The 12,626-nt window shown below is 41.6% G+C and overlaps 2 protein-coding genes across 3 annotated transcripts; both read right to left on the minus strand.

The window, feature by feature from the left end:
* Positions 1-2,848: 2,848 nt before the first annotated feature.
* Positions 2,849-5,303, minus strand: arl4d (ADP-ribosylation factor-like 4D). 2 transcript variants are annotated; one of them, XM_076760839.1, is made up of 2 exons: positions 5,194-5,303; positions 2,849-4,291 (listed from the first exon to the last, which is right to left on the minus strand). In XM_076760839.1, exon 2 carries the CDS (start codon positions 4,165-4,167, stop codon positions 3,559-3,561), a length of 609 nt encoding a protein of 202 aa, XP_076616954.1. In that variant the 5' UTR covers positions 4,168-4,291; positions 5,194-5,303; the 3' UTR covers positions 2,849-3,558. The 2 variants fall into 2 exon arrangements, with proteins under 2 accessions (XP_076616954.1, XP_076616955.1); XM_076760840.1 differs by lacking the exon at positions 5,194-5,303 and adding an exon at positions 4,615-4,823 and having other exon boundaries at positions 3,419-4,192.
* Positions 5,304-6,941: 1,638 nt separating this feature from the next.
* Positions 6,942-12,364, minus strand: tmem106a (transmembrane protein 106A). The gene is made up of 8 exons (XM_076760343.1): positions 12,155-12,364; positions 10,732-10,901; positions 10,436-10,499; positions 10,164-10,317; positions 8,386-8,526; positions 8,238-8,281; positions 8,064-8,117; positions 6,942-7,469 (listed from the first exon to the last, which is right to left on the minus strand). The coding sequence occupies exons 2-8, from the start codon at positions 10,895-10,897 to the stop codon at positions 7,361-7,363; spliced, it is 732 nt and encodes a 243-aa protein (XP_076616458.1). The 5' UTR covers positions 10,898-10,901; positions 12,155-12,364; the 3' UTR covers positions 6,942-7,360.
* Positions 12,365-12,626: the final 262 nt, after the last annotated feature.

Below are 12,626 nucleotides of genomic sequence, written 5' to 3' on the forward strand. Positions count from 1 at the left end.
GGATCAGACTGATCAAAACCTGTGTGTTTGTGCTCCTGTTTTTAGCCACGTTAGCAGCCTTGTCGGTCGGTCCACCCCTGTGTTCCACATTAAAATATCTCAACAACTACTGGAAGGATCTCCGTGAAAGGTTGCACAGGCTGATTCTTCATATGGTCCAATCACGAGGTCCACATTTGTGATTTTGACTGAAATGTCTCTACAGCTGTTGGATGGCACGTGATGAATTTTGCTGCTGACATTCCTGTTCCCTTCAAGATGAATTGCCATCATCAGGCCAAACTTTAAATTAGTCCAGAATGTAGCAGTGCTGTACTTTTAGCCCTGTTTCACATGTGCTGGCTTGGCTTGACTCAGTTTGGTATGGCGCATTTACCTGCATGAAGGTGTGCTTTAAATTGATGATGCCTCTTAAGCACTGTTTACTATTGCACTGTTAGCATTGTTGGTTGCTAGCTTGTTAGCATCATGGCTTTTCAGGCTGTTTTTATGATTTTTTTGGTCATCTATCACTCAGTGCTTAAAAAACAGAGACAGGATATCTGCTGCTACTGCCAGACAGCAGTTACAGAGGTTATGTGAACATGTTGCTGAATGATGACCAAATCCAGGCAGTCCACCTCAGGTGCCACTCGGCATGACTCGGCACAACTCGGTTAAACGGGTAATGGAATCAACACAACATGGTTTGACTCAGTATGGCCAAAAGCGCCAATGGAAAAGCCATATTTGTCTAGAGCTAATTAGCAAATGTTAGCATGCAACATTGTGATCATTATGTTAGCATGCTGACGTTAGCATTTGGCTTAAGTATAGCCTCGCAGAGCTGCTAGCCTTGTTTATATCTGTCGCACTCATTGCTGCATGTTTTTTGAGAACCAGAAGAAACATGAGGTTTGTTTATGTCCCTGGGTTGCTGATAGAAATTTGTGTTTTTGAAGCCCAGTGATAAACCTGTCTCTGATTTATGTCAGATGATTCCAGGGGAAGACCGAGCTGTGTGCGATTCCCTCGCCTAATCCCTGACACACAATCCCCGAGGCTTCCCTTTTTTCTGTGTTTCTTGTCAGTCACCATTACGACTAAAACAGAAGAGGCAAGCCAGAAACACAGAGACTACCAGTGAGACTGCACAGCATGTGACAGAAACATGCAAAAAGAGAAGCCAAAAACACAATGCACATGCAGCCCCCTCAGGTTTTCACCCCACTGGATGGATCACAGCTCCAAATCAGCAAGTCAGTAGAGGGTGCAGCATAGTGTCAGCAAAACAGCACCTCAGCTGCAATACAGCGTCTTTTACACCTTTAATTCTCAGTCACAGAATGTTTTCCGCTGGCTGACCGACGCTTCCACATGCCCACAGTGTGTCTCAGCTGTTGAAAACGCCACATCATGATGCTAATTTATTCAGGGACCAGCTGCTGTGTCAAGATGATTCTGCAGAAGACACCCTTGAAAGTTTTAATGAGCTCACCGCCGTTAATAACGGGGACGGCGAGGTCGCAGGAGTCAAGATGTGCGTGTGTGCTCGTGTGCTCACATCATATGCGCATGCATTTATGTATGTTTTGACATTCAGCATTTAAGAAGTCTCAACAGGAGGCATCTGAGTGGGTAACGAGTCAGTGTCTCATCATCTGGAGCAGGACAAATGTGCAGCAGGGGCAAACCCACACACACACACACACACACACACACACACACACTGACAGCATGCAGGTCAACAATGAGTGACCTTCTGTTTGTTGCATAATGTCGCATTTGAGTGGTAACAACGTAACGCTGAAAAATCAGAGGAGATTCTGTGTTTGTTTGCATTTCAAACACCAGAAATCCAGTGACAGTACTTCTTTGATCAGATGGTGATTATCTGAGGTCATCGAACGTATAAACATGTCTCAGCTCAAACCTGCTGCACTTCATTCTATTTTCGGTTTGGAGGTCAGTGCAGGAGAGGGACCGTAAAGCAGAACGTCTGCTGATGATGGCCTCAATCCCACATGATCACACATGAGGACTAAACCACCTCACCTCTGAACCACCTCACCACTAATTGATGCAATTAGAATGTCAGCAGCTGGTAGACTGGAAGGTGGAAATCAAAGTGAATGGATTGTCTGGGCTTGTGTGGGGGGAGGAGGAGGAGGAGGAGGAGGGGACTCCCCCTCTCTGACTGCCTCATTTGCTGATTCAGTCATGAATGTGGAGGAGGGTCGCAACTCCAAAATTTGGATGAAAGTCATTTTATAGCCAAATTAAAACCAAAAAAAGGAAACGAGCTTTGAAAACAACACTAACATATTACCTTTTCTGCTGATACAGTGAATTTGTTAGCAAATATTTGCACATTTACAGATGCAACAGATGTGGAGCAGCATTAACATTCATTTGGAGTCGTGTGTCTGGCCACCTGATAGATTTAAGTGTAATATTCACTCTCTTTTAAGCTCTGTTTTTGGTTTCCACCAGCTTTTGAGGGAACTATCTGGATCTTTAGCTGCTAAAAGCTCCATGAAATTCACCACTGGGCTATCCACAGTGCGTTTTTCACTAAAAACAGGCTCCTGCTGCAGTCGAGAGTGAACCAAAACAGCAAAGTTGTGGGCTGAAAAACCAAAACAATTAGCTAAAAAAATGCTAAATTGCTCTGAAGAGGAACTGCAGAGTGAAGTGATAATTCTGTTACGGGTGAGACCTTCCACATGCACGTCATCTTACAAACCTTTGCTTATATAAAAATATTAATTTCAGCAGCTTTGAGCTCAACTCTTGTTGTAGATGAAGCCTAAAACATGAAGCTGATCGTTCATTCACTTCCATTAACTACAAGGAAAGCAGTGACGTTCTGTACAGTGATTCGATTTATTAAGTCTTCAGTGTTACAAAAATGTACAATTTGTATAAACACTATAGTCATAGTAACTGAAACTTAACCTCTGTGACCATGAAGGGAAAGCACTTAGAGCAGGATTACTGGGTCTGCGGCAATGAAATTTAATATCATTTGGTGCTGCATCACTGCTGAACTCATTTCATATCATTTACAAAAAAAAGGCCCTCTGTCCGACACAAACACAAGAATGTGGAATAAATATTTTGGGAAAGCATCCGTGGAGCAGAAACAGCCATTTAGAGGGGAAGTAAAGGATTATGGGAACATTTCTGAACGTATTTCATATCTTTATTCACCACAAACCTGCCACATGGATGCGTGTGCTCATATATTAGTCCTACAGCTAACAGGCAAACGTCTTGTTAGAATTCTTCTTTAAAACAAGTGTAAAAAGCACTTAGTGAAGACTAACTGCTATCAAGGTTCCCTTTAAATCTATAACTTAATCTTTCAAAGGGCAGCTGCACATTTGCAGAACAAAGAATATGTCAATACTGCTTCAGTTGTTATGAGCAAATCCATTCCTCCTGACCCCGAGGCCGTGTGTAATTGTTGTTCTGTTGGCACAAATCGCTCTCCCATTAAAAGGGACCATTAGGTTTGGAAGTGTCTCCACAGTGGATAAATCTCCTCAGGAAATGTCCGCCGTGTGAGCCGAGGGTTCATCTCTTTCTGTTCCTGTTGTGCTTCACCATCTTCTTCCTCTTCAGGATCATCTCATAAAGTTTCTCCAGGCCCGGCTGGAGTCCCTGACCGTCCACCGCGCTGCAGCTCTGCACGTGATGCAGCGTGTACATGCTCAGTTCGTGGACGGAAAGCAGCTTCTCCACCTCACTGACGGACAAGGCTGAATCCAGGTCCTGTTTGTTGGCCAGGATGAGCACGGGGACCCCCTGGTTCTCCGAGGTGCGGGTGATCTTGTGGAGCTCCACTTTGGCCTCCTCCATCCTCTCGAGTTCAGTGGAGTCCACCACAAACACCATCCCGTCTGTCCGCCGGGTGTAAGACTTCCACAGCGGGCGCAGCTTCTCCTGACCGCCCACGTCCCACACCTGGAAGTTTATGGTCCGCGACGGCCCCACGGCCACCTTGATCTTCTCCGTGTTGAAGCCCTTGGTGGGAATCGTTTTCACAAACTCCTTCAGTTTGAGCCTGTAGAGCAGCGAGGTTTTGCCGGCCGAGTCGAGCCCGATAACCACCACGTGCAGAGACTGGAAGCTTGGCAGGAAGGACGGCGTGTTGGGAGCCATATCGGTCAGCTGGTTCCCCATGACTGCAGCCAGCAATTCACACCTACTCTGGTGAGGTGACAGATTCCTGATTTAATCCTGTTTCAATAGATTGGCATTTGCTCCCTGTCCTCAGAGGCAGATGGGAGGAGATGGTGCAGGAGACCTTATCATAAACACACACACAGTTAACCGTTAATGAGAAGACCATGGTGCTTAAGGAATGTGTGTTTGCAAGAATCTCACAGCGTCAGCTGAGGAATACAGAACAAGAGATACTGATAATTATCAGAGGCAGTGCTGAAGTTTCATCAGCGTGGTGCTTCTTGTTGTGTGAACTCTTATTCAGTCTGTTCCTGCATGCATACCTGAGTAACTTCTCTGAAACAGTAAATGTCTTGGGCTTTCAGTGCCACATTACAGAGCCAAGCAACAGCTAATTGGGTGGCTGAGGTTATCTAGAGCTTAATCCTCTTAAGACTGCTAAACCTGAGAGGCTTTTCTTGGAGCAGATTGATTTCGATGCAGTGGATGGATGATATGTATTCACTGTATTCACTCTGCCTACTGTCTATGAGGACTGCTGCAGCAGCACTAATCCGGTTGTTGTTGACATCCTGATGCCCATCAAACAGCTGCCTTTGGACGGAATACAGTCGTTGCATGTTTGCAGGAGGATATTTATGATTTTCTCATGAGCCTGATGCTGCATAGTAAAAGTCAATTATTCATCCATTATTGTTTATACGGAGGCAAAACGCACAGTCATGTTTGAAGGTTTTTTAACACTTGACTGCATTTGAAATGATTCCTCAGGGAATAAGACACGTTAGTTTTCTTCCGCTCTTGCACGAAAGATATTCATCTATAGTTTGTATTCTATGTTGATAAAATGAAGTGTGCAAATGAATTAAAAAACTTCAAAACAGCGAGCCGAGAGGTCAACTTTATCCCGTCCATAAGCAGCCAGAAGGAGAGCTACAGATATTAAAATGCATGCAGGTTTAACCTAAACCAAAGACTGAAATGACCGCAGTCAAAGCTGTCCTCCAGCACAGTCGTTCATACCTTTTAAATGTGCGTCATCCACACGCGCTAAACGCATCCATAGCTGACTTGTAAACAACTGATGTTTGTCCCGACGGTCACATCCGCTCCGGTCCTCCTCCAGCAGCACTGAGGAGCCCCGGAGAGGCTCGAGCGCACAGCACCTCCAGCCCGGTGACGTCACGACCACCTGGCTAAGCTTCTCCACGCCCCCTGCCGCTCCAAAGGCGAACTGCACGCGCCCAGCAGCTGCACCTGGCTGACGAGTTCACACGCACAGGAGGTATTCAGATCTTTCACGTGACTAGAAGTAATGAAAAATAAATAAATAAATAAAGTAAAAGTCTCAGCTGCAAATTGTTCTGAAAGTTTGAAAGTAAAAGTACTTCTTATGCAAAAGTTACATTTATCACACTGCCTTTTTATTCATCATGACAGAAGCAGCATCAGAGTGCTGTCGAGGTACAGCTAATCCTTACAACTGTGAATACTGTTATGCTATAATGATGCAGATTTCATAAACTAAACATTTATTTTGACAAATAAAATCTTGATTTGAAAAGTAATTTGTAATTACAGCTCTCAGATACATGTAGCGCAGTAAAAAGCACAACAATCCCTCTGAGATTTAGAGGAGTTGAAGTAGTACAACATGTAAATACTCAAGAAAAGTACTTAGTTACACTCCACTGAACCATTACTGCCTCTGTGGATTGACAGGTCTCATTTAATTCTCGTCTATGGATAAATTGTGTCTTTCATATCATTTAGTGAATAAATATAAGGATTAAAGCAAACATTGTCCTGGGTATATTTTGTACTTTGTATGTTCTTGAAAATAGTAATGCTGACAGGGTTTCTTGATCCAAAGAATCTTGTAATTTACCACAATAAACATCACCGGCAGTCGAACAAAGCCTTGGCTCCACCGTGTGTCCACACTCAAGAACTTCAACAACTGGAGCTGCTTAACGTCTTGTTTGAGGGTCCTAACCCAGATGGTTTTTTGTGCTCATGAGGTGACCTAAAAAGAATAATTAGAGGGTAATTTTGAGTATTGATTTCTGGAGTATTTAACTCCACAACTTGCCAGAATAAAATGCGTTTTCCATCCGAGCTGCGAACATGTGATCTGTCTGCACACCTCTCTGCTCTGCTGGAGTTTAATCCAGCGTCTGCACAGTTCAACCACCAGTTACAGAAGAAGTGCTCATAATACACAACATAAAAATACATATTTACAGGTAAAAGCCCTGCATTAAAAATGTTAGATGTACACAAGCATTCTCAGCAAAGTGTACTTCAAGTAAAAGTACTCCTTATTCTGCAGAATCACTCCTGTTATTTTAATGTAACACTGGATTATTATTACTGATGCATTAACATGTAGGCAGTATTTTAATGTTTCAATGGGTCAAGAGCTAACTATAATGACCTTTTATACTGTAGTGTACTTTAAGATACTGCAGTGATTCATGTTTTGTAAAGTAATTGTGAGAAAAGGAGTATAATTTGTCATTTGGGAGTAGTTACAAAATGTAAATATAAATTGTGACACATCTGGATGAATGATGGTAGTGACCATCATGAGGTTTTCATGGGTTATGAATTGAATGAATGATACATGAGAAAATGCAGCGGCCATTAATTCAGCACCGCTTTAACACAATGAGGATCAATTTTCCTCCACAATGTGCTGATGGAGGAGGATTCACGGTGTCAAAAAAAAAAAAAGAAAATTTAACACACAGAACCTAAAATGCCACAGTTTAATGAAGTGCAAATGACATCAGATCAGATCAGAGATTAACATCCCATTTACACAACAAATGTCAAATAATAGGCTGCTGTGAAATGAGTTAAAATTTTACTTTCCATACTTTGCATTTAGGGAATTGTGCATGTTTGCCTATTATACAGATTTACAGGTGAATTTCACACAAATAAGAGCAGAAAACATTCATACACATACAGTATAAGTATCTGAAGCATCAATAGTTTTAAACTATAACATTGTAGTGACTGATTACAGTCTTCAGGTATGCTAAAACAACATACAGAATAGATGCATTTTCACAGTAGTCATCATTCACAAATTCACATCCCATACAGAAGAGATAAGGGCGCGATGCAACCAGAATATGCATTATTTCACACTCCCACTCGGGTGTTTTTCAGATTGATTTCATCATCTCACAGGATGTGGGATTGTTGAATTGGTGCCACAGTCAATATATTCAAAGGTGTCCACAGACAGCTGCTCCGTGTGAGAGAGATAGGAAATATTCATGGTCATTCTGGGGGAGAAAAGAAGGAAGAACATTATCAGAGTCTGCATCCGCTTCGTCATGTTTCCATGTATTCCAAATATGAATGCTGTGTTCATAAGTTTCATAATCAATTTTTAAGGTGATAATATGTCAAAGTTGTGTTTTCATCTTATTCTGCTGCCCCCTAGTGGCCAAAAAAAAATCACTTTACACATTTTCAAGTTTCATAACAAGTTGACCTGTTCAACGAGGCATGCCATGTCACCCCCAGTGGTACAGTACATAACAAAAACAGGCTAGTTTGCAGCATGAAGGGCCAACTGTGTCATAAATTAATAATAATCTGTTAAATTTAATTCACGTTGTGGCCTCTGACAGGTCATACATGGCCAATATAAGCTGACTAGAGGTTGAATGTAAGGTCGTCACGTCTTTTTGATTTATTAAAAACACACATTTCAAATTTAAATATCTGACTTTGATGGATAAGACCGCTCTTTAAGAGATGCTGTCGTGCACCTGCGGTTTTTTAGCCCTGCACAAAGTGATGCCTTTCACACCCAGTGGGTTAGAGATATGCTAAAGTTCCTGCCACATTTTTAGATTGAGATCGACACTTACTGCAGCTCCAGAAACAACGTGTGAATCTTGATAGTGCTCGACTTGCAGTAAGAGCTGAAAGAGACAAAGCAGCTGATGTCTGGATATGTGCTGGCTTTGGACATATAAACACTAGTGATGGAAGTCGTATTGAATCATTTCAACATCCGAAAACTGAGGTTATTTTAAACTTACTTTAAGCCTTTATCAGTGATGGGCAGGGAAATTTTAATGGTATACTGCAAAAGTTTGAGAAAGACAGGTCAGAAATTCACCGCATGACAAATACAATATGTAAATAATGCCGCACATTCTGATGTGATTCATCCAGTTTGAAACTCACCGATTTTTTTGAGCGGGACTGGAGGGTGGTCATATTAGATATCTTGGTCTTGCCCACAATGGCATCAGAGACCAGACCCTGGACGTTAAACGCGGCAATCTGAACTGGGACAAAGTTGTCATTGCTGATGTTGATGAGATTCTAAGAGAGGAGACAAAGAAGCCATCAGGTGCGACAGACGATAGGACGATGAGCTCTGTCATTAAAAAGTCTCACGGACCTTTGGCCTTCACGCACAGCAGCTGTTTACAGCCTGTCATGTGAACGACATGTACATTAAAAATACGGTGTCTAAGCAAAGCTACAGTGCATGTAGTACACATATATCTATTAATTTTTTCAGCTAATATTTTACACTTTATTTTTACTGCAGTCAGAGGCTGACTGCTAAGCTAGGCTACTTTAGCAATGCTATGTAAATGTAGTTACGTAAAAACAAAACGTTTTGAGGGTAGTTAGCCAAACTATGTGCTGTGTATTGTACACTGCATTTGATATATTATTACATGTTATTTTATGAAATTCAAAAAATTTCCCGAAAAGAAAACAGACCTTAAGATCTAACGTTTACCTCAGGGAACATGCAGTAAATACAAAGAGAATCTGTTTTGTTAGCTTTCTTGTTCATGTGACTTACTATAACTAATTAATATAATAAATCCATAAATAGTTTAAGACATTTAAATATATGACTAAAAGCTAGCTTAACCACAACAAATCACATAAATTTCCCTTGAGTCAGAATGTGACTGCTTTGCTAGGAAAGTTAGCTTTTAGCAGTATTAGTTTAGCTATAACTTTAGCATACTAGCTATGTTACTTTTTTCCTCCATCGTGTTTGGATTTAGCTGTTACCCTATTTACGTGGTGAATTAAGTGAATCATTAGCATGTTGAATCATCAATTATTTTTTTATTTCAATTAGGAAAAAGCATATAAATGTATCTTTAGCTAAGGAGCTAGCTTTGAGTTCACATATGCTAGTTAGCTTCATTGTTTAAGCTGTTTGGGTGCAGTAACTGCGTTTTGCTTAGTTTTAAGATATGTTTTGTTGTTAATGATAATTCATTCATTCATTCATTCATCTTCTTTACCCGCGCATCCCATTTCGGGGTTGCGGGGGGCTGGAGCCTATCCCAGCTAGCAATGGGCGAGAGGCAGGGTACACCCTGAACCGGTCGCCAGCCGATCGCAGGGCAACATACACAGACACACAGACAGACAACACACACACTCACACTCACACCTACAGACAATTTAGAAACCAATTAACCTAATGAGCATGTTTTTGGTCTGTGGGAGGAAGCCGGAGTGCCCGGAGAGAACCCACGCATGCACGGGAAGAACATGCAAACTTCACACAGAAAGGCCCTGCCCGACCCCCGGGTTCGAACCAGCAACCTTCTTGCTGTGAGGCACGCGCACTACCTGCCACCGTGCCGCCCGTTAATGATAATTTTACAGCATTATTTTCTCATTAGTTACGCATTTATTAAGCATAATCATTTTTGGATCCATTTTTGGATTTTGGATGTGTACTATATATATATATATATATATATATATATATATATATATATATATATATATATATATATATATATATTTATTTTTTTTTTTTTATTATTATTTTTTTTTTTTTAGTATAGCTATATGCATTTAAACTTTGTGGTTCCTTTTGTTACTGTACCACAGACACCAAACGATCCCTGCACACGTGATTTTAATACAACACCGAGGCATCACAGATTTGCATTGCTTGTGTTCCTACTACTCACTGTGACCTCCATTTCAACTGCATCTGGGGTGAAGTAGACCATGACTGACAGCACAGACACAGGCGTCAGGGTGACACTCCGGGGGAAGAGGAAGAAGAGGATCAGACAGCAAAGGAGGAGACACACAGCCATGGAGACACACACATACAGCTTCCTGAAATGCAACACAAACAGGCAAAAATGCTGATATCAAATGATGTGATGCAGCCACTACAAACATAAGCATGTGCTGTAATATGTATATCAGTATATATATGGCATATATCACTTACGTGCGTCTGGGTTTCAGCCTTACATCATTACATGGGATTACAGCAACGAGCTGGTTTTCCTGGCCTGTCAATGCAAACAAGACAACCGGAAACAATGTCTTCACCATAAAAATGATGTGAAAGTGAATGTGGTTAAACACAAAAGTTCCCTTAGTTGTCAAATGTGAAGTGAAAGGATGAGGATTTTGAGATTGATGCAACATGGTCTCCATTGACTACCTTAAAATACAGTCAAAATTGAGAAAATAGACAGTCCAGATATCCCAAAAACAGATTTTACATGGGAGAAAACCAACCTCTGGGAATTCGCCCGATGCCACGACATGTCGGGCAGGTGTCTCCTGTTGAGTTTCCATTCATGGCTCCATATGAAGGGAAGCGCCTCAGTGTTTTCACCTTCTCCGTCTCATCTGTCAGCTCAGGTTCCTCTGAGGTTTTGCTGTTTTTCGCCGGTGTAACCATGACACTGAAAAAGAAAAGCAAGACACCAAAACAGCTGAAATCTGCACCTTAAACGCACACTCATCAAGTTCAACTTCCAAATTACAGTATGCAGAGCCAGCAGAGGGTTTGCACAGAAAGCCTCCTGAGTGACCTGTAATGCCAGTTTTCCTGTCACAAACCTTTAAATGGCCAATAAAAGCTCATTTCTGTGCTACTCGAGCAGAGTCCGCAGTGTGGGAGTGACGGAAAATCAACCCAGTGACATTATTTTATGGTTTTTAAGTTCAAATGTGACACAAGTTATGAAACGAAATGGAGATTCTTCTGTTAGATATTCTGAATTTGGGCTTTCAGTAGTCAAAAGTACAATTACATCACTGCAAGTTAGTCATAAATGTGGTAATAAACAAAGGGGACTTTATATTTGAGTATTTGAACTCATGCATTGACATCTTTGGAGTCTACGGGTCTCGAGATCCTTCACACTTGTTGCCTGAAGGTGAAGATAACAGGAGCCTTGGAGGAGTCTGATAGCGCTGAAGGAGAACAAACTTTGACCCAGAGTTTAGCCATGTTTATGTCTTTGGTAGACGTGTGTGCACGCTAAGCCAAAACTTGTATTAAACTTACAAATTCAAGTACAAGTACAAATACCTGAGACTCATTGAGTTATTTCTTATGCTTTTACTGGAGTCAGAGGAAATTTAACGTCACATTCATTTCACGGCTGCAGTTACTACAGTAGTTCTTAGTTTACAGATGAGGATCTTATAGAAGATGACGCATTGCTGTTTATTAAACAACACAGCTGTATTTAATATAGTTTTAATTAGCTCCATGTACACATCGGTACAGCAGTAATATTAATCCAAAAACATCAGATATAAGAGCAAAACACTGCTTCATGACTGCTTTTACTTTGCTTTAAGTATATTTTGATAATTATGATACGCAGGACTTGTCCTTGTGTTGCAGTGTTTTTATTGCAGGACTTTTCCTCGTATTAGTACTCTGAGTACTTCCTGCACTTGCTGTCTGTGTGTATGACCTCAATTTGAGTATTACAGGCTCTCAAACCTGCGATTTGAATTTTGGTGGCGGGTTTAGACTTTCAATTACATTTGAAATACTTCACCATTAAAAAGTTTTTATACTGTGACGGAAACTTGAGAGCACGCTGCGTCAAACAGACTAAAAAGACAAACTTCCGCATTAAACGTCTGTGAATATCCCGCATGTCTTCAGCTGACAGAGGTGAGAGAAATGAGCTCTTACCTTTTAAATCCAGATGTCAGAGTCAAACATCTGCTGACTTCTCTCCCATGTCAGTGTGGAAACGCTGAATCGAGTCCTGATCAAACACACGCAGGTGGGAGCGACGCTTCCTTCTTCTGCGGCAGCCGCTGCGGATCACATGCGCTGCTTTTCATTAACTTTGCGTCTTTTATTGGCTGCAGCGTTGCGACACATTCATTCACAATGATATAAAATCAACTGCAGATAATCTTCATGTAAGAGACAGTACGAGTTAGATCATCTGACCCTCTTTTATTCACCTCAGCATGGCCGGATTCACCTGTTCTGGGGGCCAGAGGGGCAAAAAACTGCTGTTGGGCCCCTCGGGACCACCACCCCACATCCTGTGCATGGTGCGTGTACGCTGTCACTTCCTGTTGACAGTTGACTTAATTTCTTTCAACAATGGCTGCGATCATTTCCAAGCTCAAAGCAAAAGATTGACTTTTTT

Source organism: Chaetodon auriga, chromosome 20, assembly GCF_051107435.1.
Source record: "Chaetodon auriga isolate fChaAug3 chromosome 20, fChaAug3.hap1, whole genome shotgun sequence".
In the NCBI taxonomy this organism is placed as follows: Eukaryota; Metazoa; Chordata; class Actinopteri; order Chaetodontiformes; family Chaetodontidae; genus Chaetodon; species Chaetodon auriga.